This window comes from Thunnus thynnus, chromosome 14 (genome assembly GCF_963924715.1).
Source record: "Thunnus thynnus chromosome 14, fThuThy2.1, whole genome shotgun sequence".
NCBI classification, from domain to species: Eukaryota; Metazoa; Chordata; class Actinopteri; order Scombriformes; family Scombridae; genus Thunnus; species Thunnus thynnus.
Window position 1 is genome coordinate 23,202,539 of NC_089530.1, and position 16,800 is coordinate 23,219,338.

Below are 16,800 nucleotides of genomic sequence, written 5' to 3' on the forward strand. Positions count from 1 at the left end.
GCTCTTTCACTCTCTCTTTCCCGAAACAGCTGAGAAGCTACTCAGCGTTAAGTGGCTCATGAGGCTCCCCCGAGCTCGCCCACTTCATTTCAAAGAGACCATCCCTATCAATATTCACCTCCATCAGGATTCTCTGTGTGGAGGTGTTAGTCTGTTTGTTCAAATTTCTTTTTATTTGTGTACAATTGCTCTGGTTGTGGAGGTTGTTTATTTGCTTTAAATTCATACAAAAAAGCAAACTCATAGGCGTTCACATGTGGAGGAGCAGGATCGATGTGGAAGTTATAGCAAAAGTAAGTTATAACTTCCACATTGCAGTCTGTCTGTGCTGAACTTCCCTTGCTGTCACCTGTCGCTATCTTGCTATCTTGCTACTGCCAGTCTGCCTTCATGTACCTGCATGCATGTCTTATTGTGGTTTTATTGTGTCAGACTAATTAATGTATTTTACATACTGTGCATGCTTTTTGTATCTGTGCTTCTGCTTTGCATGTTCTAGCTAGTGTCTAACAATGCAGCTCAGTGTGATCTTATTCAATCTACTTTTCTGTACATGTATTTATTGTCTTGCATATCTTGTATCATGAGTCTCTGTGTTGCATGTTTTAAGGATGTCCTGTTTTTTATTAATATTATATATGTTCTTCTTTCTTCATTTTATTAATTGTTCCGCATGCTTATAAATGACCTCAATCTCATTTTCACATCCTGTTTTTAGGGTGACTCTGTAACATCTGTCCAGGGACTACAGATGAAAAATAGCCTTTTGCTAACTCTGGCGCATTTACAGCAATGTTTATTAATGTGCACTGTCCCTGTTAAATAAACGAGCGGGTTGTCCACTAATCGGAAGATGAGTGATTTGATCCCCCGCTCCTCCCGTCTGCATGTCGAAGTGTCCTCGGGCAAGATACTGAACCCCAAACTGCTCCTGAAGGCTGTGCCATTAGTGTGTGGATCAGTGTGTGTGTGTGTGTGTGTGTGTGTGTGTGTGAATGGGTGAATGTGGCATGTAGTGGAAACACTATAAGTGATCGGAAGGTTAGAAAGGCTCTATATAAATGCAGCCCATTCACCATTCACCATCGCTCCTTCTCCATAAGTGCTGAAAGTTTGTTTTTTGCACATGAAGTGACACAAAAGATTTCAAACCTTTTTTTTTTTTTTTTTCAAGAACATTATTAGTTTCTTGAGTGCATCTTCAGATTTACCTCAAGAGTACACCGCTGTCTTTGTGACTTGTTTAAATTTCTATTTTGTGGTCATGTGGTGCAAGGAAAAGTGATAACTGGAGCTTCATGTGACCCAGATTGATTATAATTCAAGTCAACTCAAGTTTATTTATAGGAAACAAACATCACCTATTTTTTTCAGCAGTATTTACTCAGCAGTACAACATATATCACCCTCCACTCAGATAAGAAAAACAGAAACCTCAGAAAGAACAAAAGCAGAAGACAAAAAGTAAATATTAATACTCAGTCATCAACTGAAGACTTTATATAAAGATCAAAAGCAGCTCAGTATCATTATTAATTGATAAAACAGCTTTCTAATTAATGTATTTGTGCTATTAGCTTGTCTTTTGATTTCAAATACATTTGATTTCAAACTTTTGTGTCTCATGTACCAGGTGAGTAATTTTCATTTGAGTGCATCTTTGAGTTTAGAATCCACTTCCTATAATACATCCATACCGGAGAAGTTTGAAAGCTTTTCAGAGAGTTATCAAAGGGACAATAATTTTATCTTTTGAGGCATTGATTGTAGAAACAGTAGAAATATGGCGTTCATATCCCATAGTAATCTGCCAGGAATGTGCACTTGCATGCACTTGATTGGCCAATGCAGCGCCTTGCAAAAGCTTCCCCAGGTTCAATGTTTTTTGCGAGACAATCCAGCGTTTTTTGCCGCAGCTCTCAGACTCAGACCAGACTGAACTCAGGGTGACTGGCATACAATTTTAAGACGATGAAGGTGATGATGAGACTGACTCCCTGAATGACAAATCAAATTGTCGATGTTTAAAAGGCAGCCCTTCAGAGTAGAATAGGACAGAATTTATTTCCATGTTCAGCCCGCTTCACTCACATGCTTCTCATTTTCTGAGATGCAACAGTAAAATAATAAAAAAAGTAGTCAGAAAAAGACAGAGAGACTCAGGGTGACCAACAAATAAAATGTTGGAAACGTTACAGTAAAATGAAACTGGTAACCTCTGCAGTGACTGGAGGCCTCAGTTTGCCTCGTCTCTACACTGTAGATTTGCTGGTTGTGCAGATGGAAAGCTGTTTCCGATCGTGTGCTATCTGTAGCTCATGTTCAACGAATAGCTTATTGATTTTCTTCGTTCTGCCCGCTGGGGTTCAGATGTTTCACTGTGTTCTCCTGCATCTGTGTGAGTGTGTGTTATATGTACTGTGCTTTGTGATTTTGGTTAAAACAAGGCACACCGCTTAAAAGAGCAGCACAACACAACCATGTACACGCTCTCACATGCACTCACACTTGTTCTTACCCACATCCCCTGGTCGTTTAATCAGTTCAGTTGCTATTACAGGTGGCTAAACAGTCTTAAACCTAAACCTATCAGGAGGCTCAGTGGAGTGTTAACAAACCCACAGGACACTCCCAGCCTCCCTCTTTCCTCCTCCTCCAGCCTCCCTCCTTCCTCCTCCTCCCTAATGCTTCGGTAATAGCAACAATTAGCCACTCTGCTCCACTGGTTAGATGGCTAAGCTCATGCCCTGTGGCCCGTTAATGGCGAGCTGAGGTAATACAAACTGAATGGGAGGGAATCTTGGGTCTGATTGGATTTGAATCCCAGCCAGTTGAGGGGTTTTTTAGAAGGTACATTTGGAAGGATGGAAAAAATCATTGCAGGGGGAGTTACTGAGTGCATTTGTCTTGTGTCGCTTATCAAAACCAGGGATTGAAGAGATGTTACGTCAATACAAAGACAAACATTTAGCTGCCTATTATAGCTGACTGTTTCCCGGGACAACTGCCTTTCATAGATGATGCAATGATTCCTTGAATTGGGTTCGTTTAAGGAGCGAGAGGAGCTGGATGTACTGAGGCAGGGTATGTTAAAGATGGCTGCAACATCAAATGTAAGATAACACATTTTGAATTTCATTGTAAACTACAATGAAAATTATTAATACATGTTATAAAACGCAGCATATAAAAGATTTATCGCCGGGTTTTTACTGTATACTGCAATTTCTGAATTGCACATCAATGTCAAATTATATTTGTAATGAGGCAATTATTGCTAATATGAGCCCTGCCAATATAGATCACATTTAATGAATTAGTGTAGGGCAATACTGTATATCATTTCATATCTGTTTTATGATCAGTACAGCTGGAGAATCATAAAATCTTGATCAAACTAAACATAGATAATGGAAAATTATTTTTTACAAAAGCAGTTCAAATGTTTCACTGCAACATGATGTGTAACTTTTGCTATTTTGACCCTTTAATAACACTGATCACATCAGAATCCTGAGCACTAATAGAGGTTTTTTCCATTAATCACAGTCGGTCCACTTTAGCCACACAAGTCAACCTGCAATGAAATGTGTTTCCACTACAGCCTCACAGCAGGGGACAGCAGCGGCAGGTCGCACTGCTGCGGTCCCTGTTGGCAGGTCTGACCGCTGCCAACCCGTGATGACTCCCCTCCTCCTCCTCCTCTTCCTCCTCCTCCTCCTCAGACAAGCAGTGTGTCGTGAAACTTAACTCTGTGTCTGTGCTGGAGACCAGAGAGAAAAGTCTCTGTGCTCTCAGCTTTGTTGCTTCTAAGCTTTTGTGGTTTGAAGTTTAGTTTCTTCTCCCATGTTCCTGTTTGTACTTTTACTGTATCGGAGCCATGTCGCCGCTGCTGCAGATTAAACGCTTTCCACTGAGGCTTTCATTGTGAAGCAGATAGAGGAAAAGAAAATATGTTTATCACTGAATTAGCAGAGCTTTGTTAGCGGTGCTGTTCTACAATAATAAGGTCTACATGACGGAGATCTGGAGCTATTTGGTCAGTTATAAATACTGCAGGGAGGAATAGCACAAGCAGAAATAGCCACAATGAAATGTTTGATGTAGAGCTGTAGACGACAGTCTCTTAAGGGATTTTTTTCTGCAAATAGCACTCCTTCAACAGGTAAGGTTTAGGGTTAGGATTAGGGTTATGGTTAGGGTTATGGTTAGGGTTAAAAAACCTCATGGAAAAAAAAAGACATTATGTGCCAATGACTCTGACACTCTCCTCCTGACTTCTGTATGTGTTTGTTGTTTACAATACTACCTGAAGACATTATGGGAAGTTATCTTGAAGGTCATTTGGGGTTGAATCATCAGTTAAAATAGCAACAGCCTTCACCCAGCTGTCACCCAAATAAAACTTTGGTTTTAAAGTCTGTCGGTTGAAAACTCTGCATATAATCTTGAAAAAGTCTTGAAAAACCAGTAGGAAATCTCGAAATCAGATGGTTTTCATCCAGCAGCAGCCATGAGCATCGCGTCCTCATCACCGGAGGGAATTTCCTGGTCGCGATTTCTCCGAGCGCAGCTGAGAGGTCGACCGCGGGCCGAAGAGGTCACGGCTGCAGCATCTTCAGCAGTCTGGGTTTGAAAATGTCACACTCATTACAGAACTAATACCCTTTACGATGTAGTCAACCCCACATAGAGACACAGGAGGACACATCACGCTGACACACAGATGAAGAGGGGGATTGTTTTCGGAGCTGCTGTCCTCAGCAGTTTCTCAGGGACTTCCTGTTGTTTAGCCTTTGGGCGCGCTTGTTTTGAGTTCTTGTCAGAAGTTCTGTTTGAGAGAGGAGCTTTGTGTTTGGCCAGATAACTTTGCCCTCCAGACATTGAACTTTTAAGGCTTTGTGTGTATGTGTGTGTGTGTGTGTGTGTGTGTGTGTGTGTGTGTGTGTGTGTGTGTGTGTGTGTGTGTATCTGTGTGTAACACGAGACCTTGTTCTTTGTTAGAGAGCATCATGTCGCTTGTTGACCTCTCGTTGCCCTTTGCTGTCCTAAAATCCCCAGCTGCCTGTGGTCACCGCGGTTTTGTATCTTGCCACAAATTTCCCAAGAATTTTCTCTTTCCTTTGTTGTCTTTGCTCTCCGGAAACTGGAGCCGGAGCGCAGTAAATTAGTGTGAAGATACTGATGCAAGATTGTATAATGTGATTTTTTTTTCTCCTCCTCCTCTTTTGTACTTGAAAGTGTTTTTAAGGACAACTACAAAGCCTAAAAGCATGAAAAACATTAAATTCATATTATGTTACCTGCCGATACACTGGACCCCGAGTACAGTTACAATGTGATTTATTTACAGAAACTTATTTTAGAACAAGTACATGGAGACTATAAGTATGAAAACATGTTAACATTGATGTTTTTTGCTGTATTTTTTGCATTCATCAGCAGTAGCTTCAACCATTAGTTTTAATAAACGTGTCTCACATTAGTGCACCTACAACTTGTTCTTAAATGTCAAATTTCCACCTCTAAATGAAGTCTGAAGCAGCGGCTCCAGACTGTGTTGGCATGTGCCCCCTTAAAATTTTTGAAGTTTAACCAAATGGTTATTTTCCCTTCTCAGATTGTTTCATTGAATAATTTGTAGAAGAATAAAGAAGTAAAACTGTCAAGAAAAAATAAATTACAGAGGAGTTAAAAGGAAGGCATGATTTAGTTGATCTTTTATCTTATCAATAATCATCTGGTGACCCCTTGGTCCTAAAACCAGTAGAGTTGCATTTTTTGTATGGAGGTGTTCAGGCAGCTCCATCTATACACGACTTTGAAACTATATTGGCTCTGTTTAGAATTAAAGCTACAGTATGTAAGTTTTTCCTCATATTTTTTTTGTTGAAATATGCTCCAAAGTGTATCTTAATGTGGAGAGGTGTCATCAAAGGTTTCTGTGTCACAGACTCTGTGACACAGATTGAACAGCCTGGCAGCAGCAGCAGCACACAGATATCCCCTTCTAACCAATCAGAGAAGGCCAAAATGGGGGGCGGGACCTCTTGGCTGTCAATCAATATGTAAACACACTTCTGGCCTAAATCTTGTCTCATACGGAGGCTTCGAGATAGCATTAGCTGCTAGAAGATGTCACTACGGCTGATTCACAAGGAGAGGAGGAGGAGAAATCAATACATCCGGTGTGCGTGATCACGAGGATGAAGGTGGAGGGCCTGACAGAGTGTAAAGGAGCAGGGAGAGGGAGGGGAGGAGTGCTAGCTTGACTTATAGAACCTGCATATTGTAGCTTTAAGTGCCTCCCATGAGTCAACACAAGACAACAATTACAGAGTCCAGGAGAAGGAATATTGCTGTCTTCATAGTGTGAAATTGTCTTTGTAATTTCTATCTATATTTTAACGAGGCATTTCATTGATTTTACCCACTGTCAGTTTACCCTTCATGGGAAATACTACTCAGCCTGTGAAAACAACTGTATAATGTCTTCTGTGGCGCTTCTGAAGGAGCTCTGTCAAAACTAGAAAAATAACCCCTGATGTTGTTTGTTGAAGACATCAATCATCACAGACAGTGAAGGATTCAGTGACCCCTACTGGGGACTAAAAGTTAGAATATCTCTGCACCGACTCTGACCATCCAAGCAACTGCAATACGAAGAAAAAACTCCAAATCACTTTTGATTTCCAGCTGATTGTTGTTTTTAAGCTCCACGGAGTTCACAGCTGAGGTCAGAAACATCAAGACTGATCTGTCTGCATGAAATAAACCACAAATGTTTGTTGTAGGAACAGCACATAATCATTGGACTTTAATTAGGATTGACAAGAGCAACATGATCTGATACTGCATAGTGTCGTACATACACTACATACATACAGTATATGTACATAAGAAAGAGGTGTCTGTGAGGTTGCACCATCTCATTTCTGCTTGATGTGATATTGTTTTCGTCACGTTGCTCATGCACTTCTCAGACATCGTTGATTTTTGATTGATTTATTGATTGATTATTGTCTCTGTTCTGCCTCCAGCTGTTTCCTGTCTCTGTTGCTGGTTGCTGCTGTAGTTTGGAAAATCAAGCAGACCTGCTGGGCGTCACGGAGAAGAGAGGTAGGACACTTTCATATGTTAGTATGTGTGTGTGTGTACATATTTGTGCGTTAAGTACATGTGGAGTGTTGTCGCTGTTCTACACATGAGCTGTTCAATAGCAGCAGCCACACTGAAGACTAAAGTAAATATATACTGACTCATCCCCCCCCCACCCACCCACCCACAGTTGTGAAGGGTGGGTTAATGTCACCAGTCCTGGAAAAAAAAAAAAAAAAAAAGAGAGAGCTTAACGAGCGTCGCCGTGACGATAAACAAGGCCATTCCCCTTAATTAGTGCTCCTCATGAACCAATTAACTCAGGCGAAGTGATGCTAAACGAAGTGGAATGGAGTGATATATTACTTAAAGCCTCAACAGATGCCGCATCATTTCATTTTTACTCCTGACCCTTCACACACACACACACACACACACACACACACACACACACACAAATACACAAAAACACAATTTACACCCCAAATCACTTCACTGGCTCCACTGCTTGACTTGTTTTTGGATCTATTATCTTTTCAGTGATAAACCTTGGTCTCTCTCTCACTTGTTTAATGTTTTTTATGCATATTTTTGTGTTTTGTGCTTAAGTCATCAGGGAGGAATCAGTGTTGGTTATGAGCAGCGATGATGATGATAATCTCGTGTTATTGGTGGAACTATTGTCCATAAATACACTTGTTGGTTTTCTGGTCCCCTTCCTGCTGCTGCTGCTTTTCTCTCATTATGCAGAAAAAAACGCTGCTGCTTTTATGTGCAAATGAGGTTCCAGCTTTTAAATGTTGTTGGTGACGTGTTCTGTTACTTTTATGGTGTTTTGAAAAGGATCAGATTTGTAATTTGCTTAAGTGGTTTTAAACGTTTCTGCACTCAGTGAGAAAACGCCACTCGATGCTGCTGAGACTTGTTGTCTTCACTGGTAAACATTAAAGGAACATTACTATAAGAATTCATTTCAGATTTCATTTGAAGCAGAAGCATGTTCCCAGGCATCCACAAATTTCTGTTTTCTGCACCTTGATGACACTAAATACCTTCGTTTCTTGTAAATTAGATTGTCTTACGATGACGACAGCTTGAGAAATGCTTCTGGTAGCAGAAAGTAAATACAAATAGGAAGGAAACAAGTAAATATGGTGCCGAGTCTCTCTTAGTAAGTGCAACAACATTCTTAATAGCTATAAAAGGAATAGTTAAATATCATGTGAAATATGCTCATTTGCGTTGTTGCTGAGAGTTCGATGTGAAGATGGAAACCTCTGTCATGTCTGTGCATTAAGTACAGAGCTGGAAGGCTATTCAATTAGCTTAGCGTAAAGATTCAACAACTTTTCCTTTAAATCATTCAACTACAGAATGTTAATGTTCATGTTCATGATCAACCAAAAAAAAAAATAAATCGCTCATTGTTTTTTTTTTTTTTGTTTTGAAAAAAACTAAACAACAATGGCAGCAGGAACACCGGTGGTTTCTCTTGAGGTGTTTGCCTCCGTTCTTCGTTTTGTCCTCTTCCGTTTGTTCTAACTCCTCTGTGTAATCTGTCTCATATAAATACAGTCGGCCAGTCAACATGACTCTCGATTGTCCTCATAATAGTCAACAAGAGTCAACATCAGACTCATACATGTGAACAAACCAGCGTGTGCAGATGAATATACAGGCTGGTTCAGTTTGCCGACAAGGTTCCCCAGATATAGATCTCTATGCAGTTAGTTATAATGGCTGCTATAGGCTGTGTGTTTACTTTCGTTCATACTCAGAAACAAATATTTGAAGCGATGCATGTAAAAATCATGTTTATGTGGACAGCTGTAGGAGGCTCAGCAGCTATCTCTGATACTTGTTGTTTTGTGTGATATAGCAGAGCTGGAGAGAGCAAAGTTAGCATGACCCATCAGGTTGAATACATCCAAATGTTCCTTTAACTGAGAAACTAAGAATCAGAAATCTTTCAATCACTTTTACTCACTTTTACGTAATTGCAAAGTTTGTCTGATCTTACCTAAAGAAAGTCCAAACCGACCGAAATGTTGTAATTAAACATGGAGAGTTTTTGTTCCTAGAATTAGTGCTGAAACATTTTTAAAAAAGGCTCTTGAATGGAACGGATTCTTGTGTTTTCATCCTCTTTCTGCATCTGAATGTTTTTTTTTCAGTTATTTGTTTCGGTGCAGTCACATGTCATAGGGTTGAATGTGTTTCCAGCACAGTGATTGATTCGTGTACTTTGATGTTTGTGCAGCCACATGTGACTCAACTAACCTGGTGTTTGTTTAGCCTTGTTTCCCCAGTGTGAGGTGTGGTTTACCGGCTGCCAGCAGGCCGGCCGACACTCAGCTACATTATTTATGACAGCTGGTCTCATATCACGGCGGAACCGCAATGCTGCATTTACTGCACTCTTATTGTTTATTTACCCAGACTCACTGACACTTTTTCACTGTCATTCTCCCCTTTTTTCTTACCGAGGGCTGTAAACCAAATCTCCCTTTAGATAACAGCCATGGAGGGAGAAATCACTGCAGGAACTCTGGTGATACCACCTCACTTTCTTCTCATCATCATCATCATCATCATCTACAGTTAATGAAATGAAATCACTTTTTTTTCACCACGTAGGCCTGCTTAATTCCTCCATTCTGGTACAAAGAAAGCAAATGAAAGTGTGAAGCGTGATCTTTCACTTTAGGGCAGCTCAAGCGGTGACAAAGAAAAAAAAAACATTTCATAGTTTTACTGAATAATAGCACTCAGCCAACCTTAGAGGGAGACCATGACATTTCAGAAAATTTACTTTGTTCATTTTCTTCACCAGTCACTTGTTACATTATAGGAAACTCTTTGTGGATTTGTCCTTTAGCTACTCTAAAAATGTCACCGCAGAAACCAACTGCTGTAAGCAAACCGGCGACAACACAAACTATGTTAATGAGCCGAGTGTCAGCAGTGAGGCCCCTTCGCTATAACATGAACAGAGCCTGTTGAAGGCAAAAAAGCAGACAACATGCTCAAAATGTCAGTGTTTCTCTGTAACGAGGGCCAGTATCTCCACATCTCTCATGGATGTTTTCTAATATAAATCATATGACCTCTGCTCCTAAGGGGAGGAAAGAGCTGCATGGGATTTAAAACCACTTTCAGATCCTGGTTGTGGAACAAACAGAGAAAAAAGTGTTGAAATGTACGAACAGGGAGGACAGGAAGAAAATAACTGACAGACAAACTGGTCCTTTATGTTATTATAACAGTGTCATGCATTAAAACAATGCAAAGGGCTGTGTTGGTGGAGAAATGCTGTTTAAGCTACACATTAACGCATTTAAAGGCTTATCAGACTGTTTTATAACACTCACAGACAGGATTTTACAACTCTGGAAAGTTGGCTCCATTCAAATGAATGAGAGAGCTGCATTTGTTTCCATGCAGAGCTAATATTGGTCTGAACGCTGGCTTACTCTAAACTGAGGAACATTCGCAAAAGATAAATGAACCTGAAATGCTGGTGGGAAAACATATGAAGCAGATAATACTAGTGACCTAAACTATGACGGCACCAGTAGACTCTGTCAGAAGTGCTTGTGGGACTGTCGAATAACTTTGGAAAACTTCATCCTCCCAACATTTTTCAGACATCGGAGGGGCCAGTGTAGAGCCAAACCAACGATACCACATCCACCTCACACTGTGATTGGCCAGCAGCTTTCACCAGCTTTGTTTTCTATGGAGACAATGGAAACTTGCTTGCTGCTTAAGTCCTTGCCGCTGCAGTTAATTCGGCGGTTGCTTCAATCTGTTTTATCTTCAACATCGTTTGTTGGTGATTTTTTTCTATGTAGAACAAATATAAGTGTCTCAGAGTTCTTCGAATTGTGCAACACCACTTTAAAATGATGAACGACGGGTGTGATTTTGACTCCAGAGAATCCAATCCTCATCTGGTCTCCATTCAACAGTCAACTATTCTTTCTTTCAACCATCACAGCAACATTTCCTCAACCCTAACCCGGTAGTTTATTTGTAATTTAGTTATAAGGATTTGTTGAAATGGACAAACAAATCAATGATCTCTTCGCTATTTTCCTTCAGAAGATAACTGAAGCTTACAGTTTACTCAGACCTCTATTTACCACTTTATATTCAGACCTCTATTTACCACTTTATCATCTCTGAAAGAAGATGAACAGAGAGAGAGAAAGAGAGTCAGAGAAACACATTGTACAGAGATAAAGAGCCTTTCGTTTTTCTAGCTTCATCGCTACCTTGTAACAGAACTTTGTCATCGGTCCCAGTGAGCTTCCTCAGCGGGCTCCAACTTCACTTACCCTGCACCACCAAGCGAGAAATTAACAATGCTAATCAATGGAGCTGAATGCTGTGTTTTTATCATCTCCTTGTGTTGATATATTTAGTGCCAGCCCGATTATTATGGAGATAAACAGCTGTTGTCAGGTGCCTCAGGGGCTCAGGGGAGAGATGGTCAATACAGCCAGATTTATCTCATATATATATATAGATATTGTTATTGTAATATACAGGAGCTGTTACTACTGATCAGTTTGTGTGTGAGACTTTCACAAACAGGAATTATGTGCAGATTTTTTTCTCTGTAGCTGCAAATAGATCTGCACTGTGTATTGTATTTCAGCCTCTATTGTGATTTCCACAATAAACATGCTGCAAATGGCTATAACTCCAGAGGAAAACTATAATTAAAGAAAAGTCTTTCACTGAAAAACAAAAAAAACTTTAAAATATTTGGATAATTTTAAAACAGTGCCTCTAAGTGATATGTGCTTATTAGTTAAAGTGTGTGTAAGCTGTTGTAACAAAGATTATTCCTCCCGTTCATTGTTTCAAACGGATAATTCAGTTTAAAAATGTGTAAAACATTTACAAATATGGATACAACTCGTATCAATGACACATTTAGCATTCTGAGCTAACTTGCTATGTCTATTCTAAGAGGGGTAGTTTACATTTTATTGTGTTACATAATTGTAGCGATTGATATGGATCCATGTGCAAAAAACTTTGTATTTCCTGAGTTGAATCATTACTCTTGATTTTGGATTTTATTTTGTTGACTTTTTAGTAGTTGTTTGTCGTAGTTCTGCCATGAAATTCGTCATATCTTTAACACAGATCCAACACTGCCTCTTATACAAAATACCTTTGTATTTGCTTTGCTAATTTTAATGCTATTTTTCAAGGAAACATAATTGCTACCTGGATTATATTCACAACATGTTTTTTTTTTCCAACTCAGGGAGTATGACATCATCATACTGCACAAAAGTCATAGGCATAAGGTTTAGATGTACGCAGTGTATGCATACTGTATAGGCTAGTAAAATACTTGATGTTGTCATTTTGGTTAAACATTAAAACATCTTGTCTCATGCTTAAAGTTAGCTTCAACATTTTATTCTTTATCCAAGACCACCATCTTTCCCCAACGACAACCGAGTGCTTCAACTTTCTTAAACATAATCAGAATCACAGGCTGCTGTTGATCATTACATTCAACATTTAACATTGTGATTTCCTGTTTAAAACATGATCCAGGTCCCATGTATATGACCCTATGAGGCTTTATTGTAGACTGTGAGCTGCTTGAAAGACAAAGCAGAGACATTAAAAAGAAAGAGTTTAAAGAATTAAGTGTGAAACATCAGTCAGTGCAACATCACGCTGGCAGGTGGTCTGTTTCACAGATGAGGGGCGAAATCACAGCAGCCAGATCTGCAGCACAGCCCAATGATTTGATCCACTCGTTCAAATCATCAGGGTTTATCATGACTCACAGCTGCCTCTGACTGAAAATACAAAAAAAAAATCTTTGTGCTGAGTTATATTAATATTAAACTATTTAAGTGTCAATATCCATTTTGTCGGGTTTTTAATATTAGAAAATACAGTAGCTCTCTCTAGTTTTTCTGCAGTGTGTAGTGTGAAGCATCATCTGTTCGCTGCTCTCGCTCCTCTCTCTGCTCTCCAGAGAACTGGTCTAGTGGGGAACCACAGCAGTAGGTGAAAATGGGATCTCTTCACTGTTAATTATGGATCACAACCAGCCACAAGACTACAGAGAAAACTGGGTATTAATAGAAGCACGGCTTTATGTTAATTGCTTTTTCTCATACTTTTTTTTTTTTTTTTTATAACCAACAATCATATTTGGATGTGAGATCAAACAATCAAAAAGCTACTTTGAAATTCTAATGCTGATGCGAAGAGACAGGCTGCGCAAGATGTCTCTGGTTTGCCTAATAGGGTTGCCCCTCTGAAGATAAATAAGTCAAAAGACAAATGAAAAACTAGAAAGACAGCCAGAAGGACAAAATTGAGGTCCTCTCCTCCCTGTTGACTTTTTCAGATACATTTTTCATCACTCTCTCCTCTCCTACCTTGATCTGTCAAATCAGATAACTAATTAAAACTTAAAACATAACTTTTTCTAGCTTTGTCAGCAAAGTAGAACCTCTATGAATGTTTGTGTAGAACACCCACAGTAGCTAAAAGTACATTCTTTCAGTCTGATATACTGTAAACCAGAAGGGTTGCCCCGCTACAGTGGCCCCTACGTACAAAAGTCTCCTTTATAAAGAGATCCGGCATTATAGCTGTAAAGAAGATCCGTCATTTAGCCACCTTTACTTGTTTGCTTGTGTGCTTTTACATGGTATGCCGGCGTTCCGATGTGTACCACAATGGCGTCAGCTCCCTGTCCCGTCGTGCACGATTACACAGTCGATCCGGCTTTGTGATCACATTTTATACAGAACATCAAGGTAGAATAAAGGTGCAGCATTCCCACCTTGAACAGTTTGTGTAAAAGGAGCTACATGTAATATCACAATGCACCCTGAGGTGTATGTGTTGATAATTACTGCATTTCTGGATTTGGAGCACATATCATTGATTGTGCCTTTGCTCTTGTATGTGTTTTGTCCTTAGGGGCCATACACTACCAGTGCTACCAGTAAAATCCAAAGTACAGGATTGAATTCTACTTTCAAATTGATTAACAGGTTTAAATATATGAACTGACAGTGAACAAGTAAATCTAAACACTAAACGCAGTGCAGTTGCATATAAAGCCAATGGAAACATACAAATGTGCATATTTTCTCTTGGCCTTAATTCCAAGGACGTGTGTGAAAGTTGAAAACATTTTCAACTTTAGGAAAGAAATGTATACTAGTCTTTAAGCTCCACTTCTTGAACTTACAGGGACATAAATAACTTTCCAATGAGATTTGAGATCAGAACAGTCCAGCAGATAAATTTGTGTGAATTAAGTGAAGCAACTTTACTTTAAATTTGTAATGTTTTCTGACAGTGTTATAGATTAATTTACATGTGTCGTGTTTGTAGCAGCCCAGTATACCGACAATTATGGTCATATTGGATGTTTCTGCGCATTATAAACGTCCAGTGCTGATGCAGGATGTTGTGTGTCCTTCACATGGAGAGGCAAAAAGTTGGGGAGTGGATGTTTGGATTGTGGATGCATGTTTGGTATGGGAGACCAGAGATCACTTCCTGTCATGGACAATTAATTAATTCACCTTTTTATTAACCGTAACTATGATCTTTCCCTGTAGCCAAAACTGTCCCTAACTTTAACAAAGCTGTAGTTGCAATGCACAAATACTGTAGAGAGCAGATATAGTAAAAGACGTCTTTGAAACACAGTCTGTGGTTTTGCATTAAAGTAAAATTGGCCATTATTTTCACTTATTATCAGTTCAACACAGAATTCAGATTTTTCATCAAGACAAACTCTTTAAATGCGGTATATAATTAAATCTGTGTAAATGTATGGCCTTAAATAATATATACAGTATTTAAGTCAAGAAAATGTATTTATAGACAAAATTAAAAAGCAGATTTATTGACTGTTTTTAAAGATAATTTAAACAACTTATATAAAAGATAAAATTAGATGAAAGATTGTTTTTAAGAGATAAAACCCATTGAAGACAGAATGACCAATAATTACTATCAATCATTGAATCCAGAGGCAATATATTGTTCATCAATGATAAACACTTTAAAACCTCTCTGCATTTCTGGTCCATCTGTCTCTCCTTATAAATCTTTTTTCTCTGTTTGTTTAATAAACTTTATAATAATAATAAACCTTATTTATATAGCACTTGTCTTAACAGTGTTAGAGTGCTTTACAAAAAAGAAATAAAACCAGACAAGGCAGATAAAAAGAAAGTACAAATAATAAAATGAATAAGATCAAATAAATAAAAAGATAAATATCAAACATTTCCAAAAGCTTTCACAAAGAGAAAAGTTTTAAGAAGAGGTAGTGATTTAGTGTGTCAGAATTTCATAGTGTGGGAGCTCTGATAGCAAAAGCCCGATCACCAATAGTCACAAACCGTTGGAGTAACCAGCAGGGCTCCATCCGCGGATCTTAACGGCCGAGAGGGCACATGCCAGGTCAATAAGTCAGACATGTATGTAGGTGCAAGGCCGTTTAAAGCCTTAAAAGTGAGCAATAAGATTTTAAAATCAGTGTGAAATCTAACAGGTAGCCAGTGTAGGGAGGCAAGCACAGGGGTAATGTGATCATACCTTTTTGTCCTAGTAATAAGTCAAAAAGCAGTGTTTTGTACTAATTGGAGACAGTAGAGTGAGTCCTGGCTGATACCTGAGTAAAGTGTGTTGCAATAATCAGGCCAAGAATAGATAAAAGCATGTAAAACTAAATCAGTAATTAATAAAAACGGCATTATTTAGTGAGTATCTTGAGCTGGGAGAAACCCAACAACATGTTTGACTTGATCATAAAAACAGAGTTTATTATCCGATATTACCCCTAGATTCCTAGCAGCCTGCTTAATATTATTTGACATATGGCCCAGATTAGCACCAAAAGAGCTGATTGAATTTGGGGGACTGAACAGAATGACCTCGGACTTATCATCATTAAATTTACTGCTAGGATCTGTGGATTTTAAGGGCGAATACAACTGAGTGTCATCAGCATAAAAATGGTATCACACATTATGATTCTGAATAACATGGCCAAGAGGCAGCATGTATGTAGAGAACAGAAGGAGGCCAAGAATGGAACCTTGAGGGACACCACAACTCAATCGAGCCATCGAGGAAGCAGAATGACCCAGAGCAACAGAAAAAGTTCTGTTGGAGAGGTATGAGTGTAATAAGCTAAGTTTCCCAAGTTTCCAAGCGATGTAAGAGGATACCATGATCAACTGTGTCAAATGTGGCACTTAAATCTAAAAGAACTACAGATGTCACTCGTTTCGTTTGATGCGATTACCACGGCGGTAAAGCTGCATGGCTGCAGCAAATAGGGAGGGGGGGACTTGTATTTTAACCAGCTGATTTCAGCACTAGCTGCAGTGCAGACCAATAACCACCAGGTGGCACATGTGAGCAGTCCTGATGCAGGAGGAAGTAACTGTGGTTACAGCCATCAAGTGGCAGAAAGACTGAGTGGCAAATTCACAATGAATGGATTGTGGCTGCTCATAGCACCATGAATTGCGCATCATTTGCAACCGCTATCTGGCCTGTCTCAAGGTCCGAATCACAATATTGCGCTAATGATATGACGGCACAAACATGCCCATAAAGGGTGCAATTTACCCTTGTTTTGTGTCTGATTGAGTGGGCGGAGCAGTTTTCAATGTTTCA

At 39.3% G+C, this 16,800-nt stretch overlaps 1 protein-coding gene across 3 annotated transcripts in view; it reads left to right on the plus strand.

The window, feature by feature from the left end:
* Positions 1–16,800, plus strand: part of atrnl1a (attractin-like 1a) — a 319,852-nt gene that overhangs the window by 188,803 nt on the left and 114,249 nt on the right. For all 3 annotated transcript variants that reach the window (XM_067610631.1, XM_067610633.1, XM_067610634.1), the window contains one exon: positions 7,041–7,119. In XM_067610631.1, the coding sequence (XP_067466732.1) occupies positions 7,041–7,119 (79 nt within the window). The remainder of the gene's footprint in view (positions 1–7,040; positions 7,120–16,800) is intronic.